This window comes from Phodopus roborovskii, unplaced genomic scaffold (assembly GCF_943737965.1).
Source record: "Phodopus roborovskii unplaced genomic scaffold, PHOROB, whole genome shotgun sequence".
NCBI lineage: Eukaryota > Metazoa > Chordata > Mammalia > Rodentia > Cricetidae > Phodopus > Phodopus roborovskii.
The window spans coordinates 768341-787862 of record NW_026125856.1 but is presented as its reverse complement, the minus strand read 5'-3'; the positions used below and the strand labels follow the sequence as shown (position 1 = coordinate 787862).

The 19522-nt window shown below is 37.5% G+C and overlaps 1 protein-coding gene across 3 annotated transcripts in view; it reads right to left on the bottom strand.

Annotated features, from left to right (window-relative positions):
- Nucleotides 1-19522, bottom strand: part of Pcdh19 (protocadherin 19) — a 104359-nt gene that overhangs the window by 40153 nt on the left and 44684 nt on the right. For all 3 annotated transcript variants that reach the window (XM_051178828.1, XM_051178829.1, XM_051178830.1), the window contains one exon: nt 7511-7569. In XM_051178828.1, the coding sequence (XP_051034785.1) occupies nt 7511-7569 (59 nt within the window). The remainder of the gene's footprint in view (nt 1-7510; nt 7570-19522) is intronic.

The window sequence follows — 19522 nt, the reverse complement described above, 5'->3', positions numbered from 1 at the left end:
AACTTAACAATAAAGAGAGGCTCTCAATATTTGATGCTGATACAGCTAATATTTTTATTTGCTTCTTTTTAGTGTTTCACTACAGGCAAGGTGGAAGAAGACAGAAATCTAAAACCACTTCTAAAGAGTGTCATCAATACAGTTAAAGTAAAGTAGAAATAGACAACGTTTTCTGAGAAATCACTGTTCATGACTTACTGTTTTAAGAGATCAACATTTTAAGCCATTCAGACTGTATAAGGAAAAGGTGATAATAATATTACTATTTGTAGATGAGATAACAGAGAAACATAGAAGTTAAATAGCTTTCCCAAGGTCACACTGCTAGAAAAAAAAAAAAGTGTAGTACTTCTAAGATCAATCCCAGCTTGTCAAATATCAGTGTTTAAATCTTAACTATTATGTAAATTGCTTCTCTAGAGATATCTACTAATCATCAACTATAAAAAGCTAAAATGGCAGAAATTAAGATAGTGTAATTAAAATTAAAAGGATGATCCTAGTTGGAGAAACCAGGTCAGTTTCCTGGTTGTTTGATTGCTTGTTTTGTTTTCAAGACAGAATCTCATTCTGTACCCCAGGCTAACCTGGAACTTGATAAATAGCCCACATTGGCCTTTGAACTTGTGATAAACCCCTTCATCAGCCTCCTCCTGCCATCCTGGGATTACAAACCTAAACTATCACACCACATGGCTCCCCTGTCAGTTTTAAGTAAAAGTGGCAGAGGGACCAATTCAAAGAAAAGAAGGACTGGCAGTAGCTGAGGAAACTGTTGGTGCAAGGAAGGTGTTTGGGTCAATTTTATGTGTCTATTTGACTGGACCAAGGGCGATCAAGGTAGCTTGTTAAGCCTTATTTTGGACCATGTCTTTGAGTGGGTTAGTTGAAGAGATTTTTCATTTAGATTGAAGAACTGAGTAAAGCATGTGTCTTTCCCCAGTGTTGGTAGGACTCATCCAATCCATTGAAGAAGACCTGAAAAGAACAACAGGCAAAAGGTTGAATATCCTTTCTGTTTGACCTGGGACATAACATTCTCCCATACTCAGTGCTCCTCATTTTCAGGCTTTCAGGCTCAGACTGGAATCTCTACAATTGGCTCTCTAATTCTCAGGGTTTCAAATTATACCACCATCTTCTCTGGCCTTCTAGCTTATTGGTGACAGAGCACAAAATTTGTGAAGATTCCACACTGCATGAATCAGCATCTAAAACTGTGAACATTCCCAGACCTACCTCTCAAAGACATATGCACATTCACTACATATGGTAAAGAGCTATGCCATGGAAACAAGGATACACTGTCACTCTGCTCGTTTTTCCTAAAGGGACACGCAGAAACTTAACACATGACTAACCTGAATATTCATTGCTTAGTGACATAAACACAAAAAGTGAAGGATCAAGAGGGCAATAACTGGAAAGACATGATTATTACAAAGTAAAGGCTTTAATGATGCAAAGCATTGTCCTGTTAGTTCATTATTTCAGAAAATATATCAGAGCATCAAAGTCACTAAATTCCAGCTGAGTGAACAGGCCAGTTCACTTAGTTCCTCCAAATTACATCACAGAGACAACTCGGTCATATCAACCTACCAGAATGCAGGTCTATTTAAGAAAATCCTACAGTTATTTTATGGTCTAAAAGACCAATTGGAAACTCATAGTTTAAAGGTGTTTCACCATTTCTAGCTCCATTGTACAGACTCTGGTTTCCTGTATATACTAATGCAATGTTTAAATAGTTTCAAAGCTTCTATTTTAGAAACAAAAATTGGCCCTGCCTATAGACACTCATATACCTCAAGAGAGAACAAACAACCTGCCTAGATGATATTACAGGCTGTTCATTTTTTATATCATATATTAGCTTTTCAACCTATATCATCTGGTTCTGAAACATAATGAACAGCTCTTTAAATCCTCAGCACAAAACCTGCCGTTTTAAGCCAAAGAACTCAAGTCTAAATTGAATGCATTTTAGCAGTTGCCAAAATTTGCTTGAGATATATGATGGTGAATGAAACAGTCTAAAGACAAATGTAATTGGCCATTCCTTAGCAAAGGGCTTCTTAATCCTGGCACTATTGAATTTTTAGGTCACATAATTCTTTGTTGTGTACATCCTGTGCCATATGAGATGTTTAATGGGCCTATTGGCCTTTGCCCATTAGATGCCAGTGATGATCCGAACAAAGTTTAATGATGAAAAGTCTCTCCTGGAAGACAAGTTTTCCATTTTTTCACTAGTATTCTTATAAGGTAGTGTGCAAGAGAAACCTCTGAACTTGGAGTTATTAGGTAAAGGGATAACCTGAAAACTGCCACTTGTTTATGTGATTCTGGGCTCCATATCTAATCCTCAATGTCCTTGTCTTGTTAAAGTCTCCCTCGCAAGACCATTCTGAGGACTCAGGGAGATACTTTGTATGAAGAACCAGATAAAAATCAGTTTTCAATGAAATTATCATTATTTAAAATTATCAGTACTCTGTATTATAATGGCTCATTCACATTATAATTAAACAATATGACTATGGTTTTTATGAGATTGGTATAAGAATATTTATTTAATGAATGTTCCTCTCTTCTGAAAACAACTGTCAGCCATTGTCCATTCTATTTCACTTAAAATTCAGAGACAGAAAAAATATCTCTTATGTCAAATATGTGCCCTTGCTTTATTGAATGATTAAAAAAAAAAAAAACTATATGACTTGATGCACTTTTCATTTTGTCTTGGCTTCTTAAAATCTTCAAGCTAAGCATAATGCTTAGTTCCACTAAGTTCTCTTATCTTCCTGGAAGCTGGTGATTTCTATCTCATTTCTCTTAATTGGTTTTAGATCTGCCTCTTAAAATTTTGGTCATCCACTTTATATGCATCAGAATGCTGCAATCTACCTCTGGGCTTCTGCTTTTTGTTTGTTTCTTTGTTTCTGCTTTTACAAAAAGACATCATCATAGAGCCTTCATCCAGTAACTGATAAAAGCACAAGCAGAGACACACAGCCAAGCACTGGACCAAGCCCTGGGAGTCCAGTTGAGGAGGAGGGGGATTATATGAGCAAGGGGGTCAGGATCATGATGGAAATCCCACAACAACAGCTGACCTGAGCTTGTGGAAACCCAAAGACTCTGGACCTACAGCTAGGGAGCCTGCAGGAGACCAACCTAGGCCCTCTTCATCTGGGTGACAGTAGTGTAGCTTGTTCTTTTGTGGGACGCTTAGCAGTAGGAACAAGATGAGTTGGCTCTTTGGAACCTGTTCCCTAAGCTTGAATGCCTTGCCCAGCATTAATGCAGGGGGAGGAGCTTGGTCCTGCCTCAACTCAATATGCATGCTTTGTTGACTCCCCTGGGAGGCCTGCTGCTTTCTGAATGGAAGAGGAGTGGGTGGAGAGTAGATTGGAGATAGGGGGAGGGGATGGGAAGACACATGTAAAATCAATCAATCAATTAATTAATTAATACTCAAAAAAGACATAAAATATTAAAACTGAAGGACTAGCTACTAGGATTTAAGGAACTGCTGGTGTAAGCAATAGGAGAAAAATCAAAGGTATAGATAGCCACTACCTTCTCAAACCTTGGGATAGTCAATTCATTTAAAGATCAGTTTGCTGATCTGACAAACTAAGTTCCTCTTAGTATGATCTTGTAAGAACATTTAGTGGCTTAATGAATGGATTTGTGTAAGGCAGTTTAAGAAGCAGTGAGCAACATGCTTCAAACAGTAAAACAGCCTAGTAAATAAATGGCTACTCACCCAAAACAACAATTTATGCCAAGCATAAAAAAATGCTGATTTCACTTGCTTTATTACCTGTGTGCCTCTTGGGAGATTAGAGACTTGTAAAACAACTTTTGTGGGACAATAAATTAGAGGCACCTGTTTCCAATCATATTGTAAATGCAAATACTTCTATTACTGCACTGGTGGACAATACAGATACAAGTTCATTTTAAAACACATAGAACAGGTTTCTATACACAAGAGTTCATCTACATATGCTTACTGAAAGAACATTATATTAATACTAACCTATGTGTGTCCTTTAAAACATTACTTTTACAAAAGAGAATAATCTGAAAGTATACAGATTCCAATAGTTTATCCCACATACCTAGGGAATGCTATTTGCAATTAGGAAGAGAAATTCAAAAGAGTAGTGTAACTGGCTTTAAGGAAGTGTAATCTAGAGTGTTTTCTGGACCACCTTATCATTAATCACTTTGGAACCTGTTAAAATCAAAGCTTCTCTAAGGATGGCATGAAAGACTGCCTTTACCGATGCACACTATTGTTTATAAATTGCTGTTTTAAAAGAAAGTTTACTGCTGCTTCATTTTAATAGGAAAATGATAATGTTTCCTTCTACTCATTTTTCTTATTTATCTGAAAAATGTGTACCAAATATTTGCTATATACATGGCACATACCAGATGCTACAGAACTCTGGGATAGTTTTGGCAGTAAAGAAAATCACCATGCATAGCTTAGAAGCCAGGTTTCATTTCCTTTATAAACTGCTTCTTATGTGTTGCTGCTCAATCACTATTGTGTTTTCTTTGAGCTGCAGCCTCATGTTCTGCTTGATATGGCTCCAAAAGCACTACAGGAGTAGATATTAGCCAGCAGTGCAGAGAGCAGGCTTGAGGAAAGAATGCTGCAGCCATGGCAAAGTAGCACTGCTGGCCTTCCTTCCTTTGAGAAGATAACAAGGATACAAACATAGTGGGAAGAAGAAAAACCCTGAACCTCACTTGCTGTGCTAAGCTGGGATTCTCTCAGAAACCACCTTCTGGTTGCGTATAATGTTATAGAAAAATATTAAACTAGAGATATAATGTTGGAATTCTTCCATACAGAAAATGATGGAGAATCATAGAACTTCTTTGTCCCTTCCAGATCCACACCTCATGCTTTTCAATTTTGATTCATGTCTATGAAACCTTGTTCACCTTTGGGTTTCTGTTAAGATTACCCCTTATGGATGCCAATAATAGAAAATCAGACAATAGAAGATGGAGTTTAAGGTGTTGACTGTCCTATGAAACCCTCAACTTACCAGAAGTCATTATTACTTCTCCCATGTTTCTCTTAATGAGTATTTTCAATAGTATTTTCAACTTTTTTGTTCAGAAAAATGAAATGCATCTTTCCCCCATCTTTTTACATTTCATATAGAAGTCCTGACCAGACATGGCCAGTGCTCAACTACCAAATGTAGACACATGTGAAAGAATAAAAAGTGTCTGTGTGCAAGAGTCTGGCCAAGAAAGCCCAAAACAACATTCTAAGAAGTGTTCTTGGGTGACTAGAAATTGAACATAAGATGATAAAAAAATGTATAGGAATCAAATTCTAAGAGTTAGGCTAAACTTTGCCTGACATTTAAAAAATTCAGATTTACTAATATAATTAAAACTGATAACAAGATTCAGAATTTCCTGTCTATGACCTTTTTTCAAATATGGGTCTTCAGGAAAATATATAAATCTGTTGAACAACTTGGCAAGCCAGTTGATCACTCTTCCCACAGCTTTATCCCTTGGGATCAATGTTATATTAGTTACCACTGCAATTTCTACCTGTTTTATACTTGTAGTGGTTATTCTCTTGAAAAGGATAGCACACAAAATATCCTGTATCTTTATAAGACATTGGCATTTAGACATAAATGCAGCTGGCCCCATAAATTCTAAGACCTGATAAAATTGTATGTGTTCCCAAGCTTTCAAATGTTTCCTCTTAATTAGGTGGTCCCTGGTAAACAAACTGTTATCTTTGATTTCAGGCCACATCTAGAGATATTTCCTCCAAGAGCTCACTCAATCCAGGATGTAGCTTTTGTGCGCATGTATGTATAAAAAAATACATGTGTAATGTAATTAATCAAAATCAGAGGTTTCCAGTAAGTCTCAAAGCTATCATGGAAATACATGTATCCCCAAAGCTAAATGCTTTAACATAAGTCTTTATCTCATAAGTCTGCCTTGTATGTTGGATAGTTGTGCTGGTCCCCAGGAGTCTTAGCCTTCTACTAGGCTATAAAAATCAGGCTCATGTTATCAGTTTAACATAGTCAGAGAATTTCTAGGTACTCAGAATGAGATAGCTCCAGAGACCTGTAAGGATCAAGGAAACCACTGTTTTTACCAGTTCAAAAAGAAGCTTTGAAAATAACAGTCCTGAAGCAGGAAACAAAGCAGTATTTTCCTGCAAAGCCCCTCTAATCAGTATATATAAAAAGGCTTTTCCTTTCTTCCTAAAATAAATTACTTAGATTTCAAAGGATTCTTCCCAACAATTCCAAAATTTTCTAAATTATGCTATGACTGCCATTTTAAGATGACTAATGATCATCACTTAAGGTCATAGGCTATCCCAAACCAATACAGATAAATATACCATAGATTTGGGGTTACTAAAACATCATAAATTAAGCTAGATGTGAATTCAAGATTCTTGTACAACAAGCAATGATTTTGCCTTCACTTTGAATCACACTTTTACAGTGATATAAATTTATATGATTATGCAAGCAAAATAATAGAATTTTCAGATATTTTCCACTGCAGTTCTAATAAATCCTGTTTGCTCTTCTGCTTTATTATTATTATTTTAACAAACACACTTAGTGTTTAATTTTAACTGCAGAATAACAACTGGACCATTCAAGAGGATATTTACATGAAACAGCAATAAAGGCATCATCTGAACGGTCAACTTCTGGGAACTTTTACTCACAAAGTTCTCTCCTTTGCTTCATTCTACCTAATCTCATCTTCCTCCCAATTGCAAGAATTTAGGGCCCAGCATACCAGGTGGAATATTGTCAATATTCACCTCTGCTTTGTACTCAAAATACACCTAAGTTGTAACCAACAATCATACAAATTTCAGATATCAACAAAAACACTTCAAAATTCCTTGACAGATATTAAATTGGAAAATTTTCTTTTCTTCTCTCATCTAGGAAGTATTATAAAAAGATATTTCATCTGTCATTTAAACATCTTTAAAATTTCAGAACTGTCAAAATAGTAACAATCTCAGAACATAACACTACAAACTCCACAAGAGAACAAAAGTTGAGGCCTAATATGATTTAATCTGGGTAGCAACAAAAAATTGGATAACAGTATGATTTTGAAAGATTTCTAACTTTTCTAATATTTATCCTCAAATCACCAGTAAAATATTTTAGGTCATCCCAATTTCATTTTTAATTTTGCATATGTTTTGATGGGAATAAATATGATGAAAGGCCAAAAGTGGTTCTCTTTGTACGAGGTAATTAACAGTGATCCTTAATTTTTATATTTTCTCTACATTTCCTACACTTCCTACCATAAGCACATAGGCTTTCATCATAACATCTAAAGGGCCACAGTTTCACCATAACATCTAAAGGGCCACAATTCTTAAAAATTAATGGTTTGTGTTTTTATGTTAAATCAAGCTAAGTAATAGGAATGTGAAAACAAACCAACATACCTTTTGATTAAATGGGCACGGCTATTCACGTAGTTAGAGTCAAAGGAATAGTTTTCAGTCTGCAATAAGAAGAAAAAGATTAAAAGATGATTCATAGTAAGAGTCCAAATGTTCTACATAAAAGGATTATTTTACTATGCAAAGCAGTAATGGGACATCAGTTTGATAAATGCCTTCTTTGGAGCCCCCAAGTGCCCGCCAAAGGCAGCATCTTACTCCTGCAGACCAGGGTGGACTTGATACAAACATTCTCTAGAATATGGCTGGCTATTGACCATGTAACCACTTAGAGACAAGAGACAGCATGACTCACAATCGTTGCAGAAACTAATTGCTCCCCATTCCCCAGTGAAGACCATTTTATGCCCATCAAATTGACTATAAGTTCAAAGGTATTTTTATTAGAAGTAGATAATTAACATGTTAAAATATTTATTCCAAAGATATGGAAATGCAGCAAGGTAATCCCCCACTGTGGATTTAAATACTGCACTTCCCTTTGTTTTAAGACATTTGCTCAGCATCAGTTACACAGGATAGCTTTCATTTTATCACAGATATAAAGGAAAAACAAGTATTATGCCCAAAACAGGGTAAAGGGCAGTCCACAGGGGGTACCAAAGCCTTTCATGTGAAACATGAAGTTTGCAAGCAAATATCTGTCTCAGCTCCTATCATTAAAATTCTACTGTGTAATCTGGTTACAGTAGCTGGCTGGAACAAGGGCTTTACAAAAGCAAGTGCAGGGTACCTGAAAGATGAAAGAGATGGGAAAACAGCTTTTGAGCACTGGGAGTCTGGACAGATTGAAGGGGGCAGTCTTAAAATGGGTAGAAGCCAAGGAAGCATCTATACCAAAGTCAGTGTCCTAGAAAACTTGATCTTACACCCAATGTTAAAAGCACAATGCATTTCGAATCTTTGTATGAACTCTAAATGCCCAAACACATCTCTTCCTTCATCCTGCCATTCAGGTATTCCTACCATTCTTTAGAGGCCTTCTGCAATCACTTCAACTGAAAATGCCTGGAAATGGAAATACAATAGCTGTCTAGTGAACAAAATAGCAGATTCTTTTCAGGTGACTACCTGCCTGACACTGACTGAACTAGGCTGTTAGATGCAGGCCTTACATTCAAAGATTCACAGTTTGGTAGAGGAGAAAAATGAGGCAGGTAACAGCAGATCCAGCTACCACATGGACACTAAACAGCCAACAGTCAGGGTAAGGGGGCCCTAGATATCTATAGAGTAGAGTAGGTAGGAAGTTGGCACTAAATAGTTGGGACGGAAAAAAGGAGAGAGATCGAGGAAGGAAACAAAAACCCACCGATGTCCAGTAGTTACACACACATGTCCTTGTTCCCTACTTGGCCCTCACTTGAAGACAGCCTGTGTAATACCTACCTACACTGTGTCTGTCTAAATGTTTAGATACCCTTCAGTGTTAACACAAGTATCTTCTGATGATATTGGAAGAAATAGTTTGTTGGAAGAAATAGTTTGCAAGAATAAAAACAAAAATGGTCAGTCCATTTCTAATTCATTGATTAGCAAGTGAATGCTGAGATTTTGACAAAAGTGGAGAGACTGTCTTAAAAAATATGACCTTAGTATTTGCCGTATATGTTATTCAGAAGAAACACTTGATGCAATTAATTTTACCAAAACAATCGGCAAAATGGTGATGAGTGTGGGTTGTTTTACTATATTCAGTGTAATACTCATTTATTTGGACTTTCAAGACAGGGTGTCTCTGTAGCTTTGGAGCCTGTCCAGGAACTCACTCTGTAGACCAGTCTGGCTTTGAACTCACAGAGATACTCCTGCTTATGCTTCCCAAGTGCTGGGATTAAAGGTGTTCAACACCACCATCTGGCTGCAATACTCAATTTAACAAGAAGTTATCATCTCCATAAGCTCATGCTACCCTGTCAAAATAGGGAATTGACTGGGCACTCAGCATTATGCTTCCTTGTTTCATAGTAAGATCTTTGTTAAATTACTTAATTTTTCTGTGCCTTAGTTTCCTCCTATGTGAAGTATAAACCATAGAAACAAGAATTCAAAAGAGAAATTCAATGTCATTTATCAAGGCTCACAATGAGATTCCACACCAAAACTGCTTTCTATGGAGTTTGACATCGTAAGTAGAACCAGAGATGCACTTCATTCTTGTAAAGAAACAAGTCCAAACTTACTGAATCTTTACATGTAAAGTGGCAGAAAAGCATTAGAAAAAAAGTAGAAGGTATTGACTAGTCTTGCAGAAAAATCAGGAGCAACATACTAAGTTTCCATCATGTTAAGAAAACATACTTTCCAACAAAAAATTTACATGTGTGCACAGGTGAAGGCATAAAATCTCTGTGACTTGAGATGATGTAATATCCATGTACCATGCAAGAACCACATGTCTGAGTAGAGAGGAATAATTAATCATGCAAATGTTATCTCTCATGTTATCTCTAATTTTTGATTCCTAAGGGAATAATCTATCTTACCATGGGGTATCCCACTCACAGTCAATGAGTTAGTAGTAAAGTCCAGAAAGTCCTGGTTATAATACTGTAACAATTCTCCCCACTCACCGAAGTTCACAGATTGGCTAACCATTGACAGATGCAAAAGGCATGATATGACATTCAAGGTAGAAAAATATTTAACTTTATCGTCTTCCTCTATCTTCCCTCTTATTTAAACTTGATGAGTAAAGTCCCCAGTCTTGTGAATCCTGAACTCCAAATGTGAATGTTCCATTATCCAAAGCAGCAGATGGGCCATGCTGCATCCTAGTAAAACAGATTCTAGAACCAAATTTCTGAGAATGAATGGAGCTATTCCACCTCATCCATTGTCTTTTACCTTTACAGTTTCAGTCCATAAAGAAGTAGCTTGGTTGCAATTACAGAAACAATTCTATGAAACAGAATCATTCACATGAGAACAGAATCCACTACTGGCTTCAGTACTACATTCAGAACAACTGAGTTAACTAGCCATGAAGACCTGTTATATTATGGATCTACATTTATGAATATCAAGAATCCTAGCTCAGACTGTGGAGATGTCTTAGCAAGTAAATTATTTACTATATAGGCATGAAGACTGGACTCTGCATGTCCTGGGCCTACATAAAAGCCAAGTGTACATGGCAGCCTACCTGTAATCCTTTGGGAGGCGGAAACACAGAATACCCAGATCATGCTAACTAGCCATACCAGCTGAAACCATGAGTTCCAGGGACAGTGAGGAGCATGGCACAATGTATAAGATAGAGAATGACTGAAGAAGATACCTGACATCAACCTCGGGCCTATACACACATGCAAGCCTAACACAAATACATGCATCTGTACAAAAAGCTTTGTCTCATACTGGGTCCAGGTGTGTACTCAATCCAATTCTTGTGCACTGAAAGAATCAATTTTCCCTCATCTAGTGGAGTTAAGAGTGATACTTAGAGCACCCTGAGAAAGAAATCATCTTTTCTTAATGAACTGGAACAGCTTGCACATCTTAAATGAGTGTTTCTCAGCCCTAAGTATATATCAGAATCATCTCAGAATTTTTTTTATTTCATTTTGCATCCCAACCACAGTTCTCCATCCCACCCCTCCTCACCTCTTGCCTCCCTCCATGCCCACCCCCCCATCCACTCCTCCCAAAGGGCAAGGCCTCCTATGGGAAGTCAACAAAGTCTGGTACATTAAGTTGAGGCACTACCAAGCGGCTCCCCACTGCACTAAGGCTAAGCATGATGTCTTACCATAGGGGATGGGCTCCAAAAAGCTAGTTCATACACCAGGGATAGATCCTGGTCCCACTGTCATGGATCCCATATATAGTCCAAGCTTCACAGCTGTCTCCCACATATGGAGAACCTAGCTCGGTCCCCTGGAGTCTCCACAGCTGTTGGTACAGTGTTCACGAGTTTCCATGTTCATCTGTCTCTGTAGATTTCCCCTTTGGAATCTTGACCTCCTTTCTTATATATTCCCTCATCCCTCTCTTCCACTGGGTTCCCAGAGCTCAACCTGGTCCTTGATTGTGGATCTTTGCATCTAGTTCTTTCAGTTACTGGATGAAGACTCCATAAGAATTGTTGGGGTACTCACTAATCTGATTAAAGGGAAAGGCCAGTCCATGCATCCTTTCCACTACTGCTAGGAGTCTTAGCTGGGAGCCATCCTTGTGGATTCCTGGGAATGTCACTAGCACCAGGTTTCTCCCTAACCCCATAATAGCTCCCTCTATCAAGATACCTCTTTCATTGCTCTCCCACTCTATCCCTCCCTTAGCTCTATCATCCCATTCCCTCATGTTCTCATCCCCTACACCTTCCCCTCTACCATGCTCCCACAGCCAGTTTACCTAGATAGATTGGATCTAATTCCCCTTCCTAGGGCAATCCATGAGTCTCTCTTAGGAATTTTTTTAAAGTATCATGTACCAAAGATGCTAAGAAAATTGGCCTGGAATTCATAATATTTTTAATGTTTCCCTGATAAATCGAAGGCACCTCCATGGGAAAGTCCAAATGTCATAAACAAAGAACTAGCTACAGGCTTTGGCCAAATGTCCCACATTTGTTCATAGAAGCTGATTATCATATTATGCTCTCCACTGATCATATGATAGAACTTCTGGAAGTTTATCAGCCAGGGTCATCTCAATGTTGGATAAAGAACCACAGAAGAAACATACTTTTCAAGAAATAATATCAGAGTTTTACTTTTGTGTGTGAATATATTAGCTCCTGGTTAGCCTTATTTAATCAAAATTTGCTTGACATTATTCCAGTCCCATCTCTAAGTATTCTAAATGGCAAATAACATGAAACATTTGAGAGAGAATTTTTTTCTCTAAATGTCACATTAATTTCACTAGGAAATGTCCCTATCTCTAATGAGACAGCCAGGTTAACATAGAAATACAGCAAAGAGACAAGAACAACATTTGTTTCTGAAAATGTAATTTTGACATTAAAAATGGGTCAAGAGCAAACTTTAATTTCTAGTCTTGATGGGAAATATGTCACTCAAAAATTCCTTCTCTGACTAGAAGCCCTTTTCTCTTAGAAATTCACCAAGAGTAGACTTCTTTGTCTTGAATTAATAAAAACTTGATTGTTCTATAGCCCTTAAAGAATTAATATTTCTAGCTAGCTGAAATGTCTAGAGGTTAGAAATTTTCTTCTTTAACAACTGAAACTACCCTACTATTTCAACTTTTCATACTTGTTTCTGAAATGTATCACCAAATTGCCCTGTGTCCATATAAACATAAAATACCAAGATGTGCAAGATTAAACTGTACCCTCAATGACCCCAAAAAACTATTTTGGGTGCCTCACAGCTTTAACTTGAAGGGGAACACTAAGTGTTGTTGCTTTTTAGGACCCTTTTGCTATTTTTCCTTCAATGCTATTACTCTGCTATGTTCTTGAAAACTATAAAATTATACACCTGAGCACAGTCCAGAAAATGAGCTAATAAGTTCTGAGGTGAGAGCATGGAGATGTATAGGTTCTAAAACAGAAATTATGTGAGCTACAATATAGTTACTTTTGTGCAGCACCTTGGGTTTTGTAGTTTCTTTATGTTTCACCTGCTTAGGCACCCACTTTGTTTGTCGCATTCTTTCCTCAGCATCCTTCTGGATAAATGAAATTTAGAGTGAGACTCTGAGGGTGGGTGATATGTTATATTTCTGTTAATAAGTCTGGCACATCAGAAGTCAAATACTTCTACTTTGTCAGGCCCTCAAGGTAACAGAGAATGCCCTACTTTAATTGTCATTTTGTATTACTTTTACAGTTCACTGAGTTGTGCCCTAGTCTCTCAAAGAGTGACTGCAGTTCTCTCAGTACCACATTTATCACTAGAAGAGACTTAAAACCTAAAGAGAAAGAAGCCCAATAAATGCAAATATCCAGGACTAGACTCTGCCCGGTGGCACAAATCCCCAGGCCACTACAACAAGCTATAAAAAGGTTTCAGACTCCTGGATTTAAACAGAGATTTTCGGACCTAAATGTTTTTATTTTTAAAATGAACAATCTTTTCAATTGCACCTTTCAAATCCCACCCAACTGAAAAGCATTACAACTGTAATTCACTCTTCTTAAATGGTTAACTCTTAAGTCGTCTTAGTAATTCAAACATGGAAAGTGAAACCCCAAATCAGATGCACAGCAAAGTGATTTTAAATTACTGCTTGTTTTCTTAATAGCTAACTTCCAATAATGATAATTTTTGTTCACTGATCAATGATGAAAAGACCCATAAAATTTTCCTAAATTGAATACTGTTTTAGATATTCAAATGACCATCATTTTACAAGTTTTTTTATGAATTGACAAATTACTTTCTCCTACTTCTATGCCTAACACACAAAAATGAAAATGTAAATTCTGCATAACGATAAAGCCAACGTGCCTCCAGGTAGAATGTATATTCAAAGACTCATCCATCCACACAGGAAGAGTTAAAATAGGAATTACTGGCAGCAGAATAAAAGACACTATCCCAGAGTTCCTATCACTAGGAAAGACAACTATCAACCAGTCTGATGTTTTATACATAACCAAGCTCCAATTCTGACACACAAATGCACATATCTGAAAGCAAGCAGGTATGCACACAATTTGACTATAAAGAACAGGTGTCAAGAGGAAAACCTAAATGGTTGTCATTCACTAGCAGATGACCTTGGATTGATCAGTTTATTCCTAGAGAATTTAACCTATTCATTTTCAAAGTGGGATTAACCAAAATGATCTTAGTGTTTTCTTTCAAACTCAAAATGTCTAGGCTTCTAAACAAAGTGATTCTTATGAATTAACTCATTAATTCATCCATGCAATAATTATGCTCCAAACACTAAGGTTAAGAAACAGCCATGACTTCTAGGAGCTCGCGGATAATAGACTTCCTTCCAGGGATCATCAGCCTGATAAGACACACAGAGGAAGACTGCCATACTACCTGCACATGCATGCATATAACTGTATGAAAGCCACTATAATTCAGTCTAAGGAATTATATCAGTATTTTATAGAACTAAATAGCATCTTAACAACTTGATCATGGTGGGTGATTCACACAGAAAATGGCCTTTGTAGTTGTTACATGTGCATAACACACATCATAAATGCAAGAAACATCTCTCTCCTATCAAACATTGCATAATTCTTAAGATTTTAGACCAGATGTTGATGTTGTACTCTTAGTATTATCTCCACAGTGTAGTGGGATATTCACTTTGTCTCCATCTGTGGCACTGACCACACCCATTGGGGGGTGGAGTGAATATCCCACTACACCACAGTCTGTATCACCTACCACTGTTGCTTCATTTCTATTTCTTTTATGCTTCAGCCCATTGTGTAAAATGCTATTTGGATAATCATTCTTGTTAACTACTGTCATCACGACACTTCTGTTTTTCAGACCTACAGTGATTCCTTACTGTTAGCATAAATCTGAATGAATCACCCTTAGGTAAGGGGGCATCTGGTATAAGACCTTTACTTCCTCATTTCTACCTTCACTCAAGCCCATTACTCATCACCTCATATGCTTATCATGTTCTCATGCTCTGATTACATACTGAATTTGCAATTATGCATTTTCTCAATGTCTTTGACTATTTCACATGTAGCATGTCAGTATTCCAACTGGGCTAGAAGCTCTCTTTTGAGGAACCTTTGCTACAACCCTGGATAGTTAGCAAGCAAGACCTCATGTGATGCTTTGAGAATAACCAGAGAAAATATGGACGTGATTAAGAATAAGACTACTCACATGTGAAGGTAGATGACTGATTCTTTTAACCAAGAGTAGTCATATTTTCTTCAGAAGGCCTCAATCTTGCATACCATCTTCATTCTTTTATCTCAGCCAACATCAACCTCATAAGTACCTACAGCCTAAATACTATTGTCAGGGATAAAAGTTGATGTAGGTAAGTATTTTCTGTCTATCTAAACCCATTACTATTCTGAACATGTGTAGATATGGTAATGATAATCCATGACATTTTTTTTCTAAATTAGGGTAGATAAAAATTCTATGAGAAGTATTCATCTCTGTAGACCTTTGAGACACAACCTGACAATGTGGCACCTACTTTTCTATATGTGACAGGGAACTGTAGGTTACTACTGAGTTTCAGAACAGGGCAGTAACATGGGATACATAGTTAACACACAACAAGTTAAACTGAAAGAGCATCCTATGTAGCATCCTTTCTTGATCATTCCAAGTTCTGGAATGGTCCTACTGATGTTGTCACACTACCTAGACATGACAGAGATGTCCTAGGAAAACCTATTCTCTTCAGGTTGAAGTTATGTTGTGTCTTTTGAAGAGCAATCCATGTCCTTTTCCAACAAAGCTCTCATTAACAAGTCTCATAGTTTTCTGCAGGAATCTGTACAATTCCAATGCAAGAGTCCTGCTTAAAGACTGGCTTAAATGTGGTACCATCAGGCAAGCAAATACAGGCTTCTGCATAAGGTCCTTGAACCTTTCACTAAGTCTTTGATGGGACACAATACACTCTGATACAGGATCTGCTCACAGAATTCTCTCTGGAGCCACTTAATGCCTACCATATGTAACAATACAAAATCAATAAGGTCACAGTATGAGTAAATGCCGGTTAAGAACAAACAAAATGAAGACATGGAAGGCAAACTACATCATCCTACATACATAAAATTCAACTCAAGGATTAAGTAGCTATCATCCCAACTACATGTTAAAGCACTACCCCAAATATGGAGCCACAACACATTAAAGCTATTTTGCAGGCAGGCACTAGCACAGAATGCTTTCATCTCCAAATATCAAAGCCGTTTACAAGCAGGTGCCAACTGTTACCCTTCATCCCTCTAAAAGCCAAAAACAAAAACACACGGGATAAGTACTACAGCCAGTTTAAATACTGACTCAGCTGGAACATGCCTTAACAAGGAGGATGACAGGAAAACCACCAGGAACACTGTTCCTGGCATTACTTACAACTGAAATTGAAAACAAATATAAGGCTCATAACATCATCAGTGAAGCAACCAGCCTGTTTCATACTTGTTTTCACTCCGAGTGACATTTCTTGGCTACTTCTAATGAAGGGATGAGTAGAATGTAGTCTATCAGTTAGGCAAAGGAATGAAAACTTGTCACTTAACAACTGGCACACTAACTAAAAATAGTTCCCCCGACCTAACTGCAGACCCCAGTCATGTGAACTAAGAGATGCATGTCTTCCTTCCCTGGAAACTTGATGAACTTTTCAATTGTCATTTGGAGGCAAACATAACCATCTTGAGAATGTGAACAAATATAACTTGCTATAGCCTTAAGTTCAATTTCAGAAGCTATTATATGATAAAATTTACATAATTTACAATAAGAATCTATTTGATTGTCCATACTACAAACAAAAATGCAAAGAAAACAAAATCCATTTAAGACCTCTTACCAGCAATGACCATAAGAGATCTACAATATGAGTTACATTGGATCCTGAGCTCCTGTGATTCAGAGAAGGCTCAGCACTATGGGAACACAAGGTGGTCCATTATTTTCCATTATATTCTATGTTACCAGTTCAATTCCCTGCTACTTAGCAGCTATAGAGAGACCTGGCTGCCTGCAGAGTACAATTTCTATTGAGTGAGCCTTGTCAGCTGAAAAGACTTTCAAAATATTTGGAATGTAAGTAGCAGGTGGCCCTGCCCCTGTGGGCCAAAACAACACCCCAAATTCCAACCCCAATGTCATTATTTAGATTACACATCACTTAAAACCCAGTTGCCTCCACAAGCTTATGTAAAGGTAAAAGAGGAACAGTCTTTGGCATATCACTCACTCTAAATTCATTTCCCTTGTACTAGCATGTTCCTCAACTCTCTGACATGTGACCATGCTGGCAAGAAACAATGGAGCAATCTCCCATCTTAAAATACCGAGTGCATTCACTTCTAATATTGATATTTGCTAATTGGATACAATAGATCATTTTCTTGTTTGTGATCAATGAGACTCCATGGTTTGCTTTTGTTGAAGATATTCTTGTTACTGTTATAGCAAAGAGAGTAGACTCTCAGTGAACCAGGATGAATGGAGAGAAACATGCACACATGCAGCATTCATATGCATTTGATGCCACATACATTTGCGTAGATTATTTCTGAACTTCTAAGTACTAATTTCAAATTTAATGAAGCACAATAAGCATTTCTCAAAATTGAGGCTGCATGGTTGCTTAACATTGGCAACCTCCTAATTATGACTGTAGTTTAAATAAAGAGCACTTCAGTCTATACAAATTATTAGGTACTGAATGAAACCCACAGTAGCCTTCAGTTTCTAGTGTCAAAAGAATGCATTGCAGAAAAGTGATGTTAGGGGAGAAACTTTATGAGCTATAAATGAGAAGTAATAAGAGCTTTCGAAAGTTGTGGTGGCAATGTTAACTCATTCTCAAGAACTCCCCACCTGTCCTCCCAAATTTCAACAGAACTTCTCAGTTTCCACATGGGAGACGGGTGAGAAGGGGGAGGACATACAAAATTTGGCACATATTGAAGATAGAAATTCAGCAAAAGACTACTGTCTGATGGAACCTTTTATCACAAGATTTCCAAAAGGTTTAATGGGCTCTTATAAAAAGGGATCATTTCCCCCCACAGCTGAGACATAATAGCCATTCTACACTAGTAACAGTAAATATAAAGGGTTGCTGGAGAGAGGGGAATTACTAAACCTTATAGAAACCATGAAGAAGAGGGATTATTTTTAGACAGGCAAAAAAAAAAAAAAAATCCCATGTTGTAAACTAAGGCTGACAGGAGCTACATTTTCTCTAGAGCTCATGGCACAGAACTGAAGAATTTTGCTTATCATTCAGCCAGCAAGACTTCGGTGAGGTGCTTAATGACTGCAATAGAGCAGGTGCTTCCTATTAATAAGAATTAACATTTGAAAATGAACACAATGCACAAAAGTTGCCATTCTTTTCCTGGAAGCCTTTTAACTAACACGAACTAGCTAATCCTCCTGTTACCATTATGAGTTAAATAAATATTATTAACTCTACTAATGGCATGACAGAGGGAGTGAAGAGATTCACCCTCTACTAGAAAGAGGCACTCAGTCTCAGCCACTAGAATTTGAGACTAGTCACGCCAGGTCCCATGCTCACACCACCAGGCCATACCTCATTAAGATTCTGGAAAATTCGATGAAGTAGAAGTAATTAGGACTGGCTGACTGAGTATACTACTTGGGAGAAAGAAATCCCCAGCCTGCTTAAACATGACAAGTCCAAGGGCAGTGAACACAACTACGTCAATTTCCTCCCAAAGGAAGATTAAGAAATAATGAGGGGGAACTCCTCATTCTCCCTCTATGATCAGATTCCCAGCAGCAAAACCCAGGAAGAATTCCAAACTCAACTGTCAAAAATGAACACTGTCAGAAACATAACACCATGCTGTGTTAGACAGCACAGCTCTTCAACCTGAGCCATTTATGACATCCTTCTTTTGCCCACATTCTACTAGCCACCCCCCTTCCCAGTACTTCCCTGATCTTTTTTCCAAGTAGATTCAGGGCTCCTTTTCTTTCATTCATTCTTAAATACTACACTCACTCCTTCTTCTGGATAGCTCCATATTTCTGTCTACTTTATTTCTATTGTTTTACTGATAATTTTGCAATGTAGACTCATGTAATCAAGGCTGGCTTTGAACTCATTTCCTTCTGCCTACCAAGTGCCAAGATGACACATATGTGTGCTTAAGAAAAGACATTTATTTGGTCTGGGCTTAAATCAGTACAAATAGGTGTGACAGTAATTTTTTAACACACACATACATAACACACACACGAGGGAAAAAAGTATGTGTTGTGTTTAGATGTTTAAATTGCTTTCCCTGGTATAACTTGCTACACTTGCGGCAAAAAGTCACCCTGGAGACAGTTTACACAGATGGTTTTA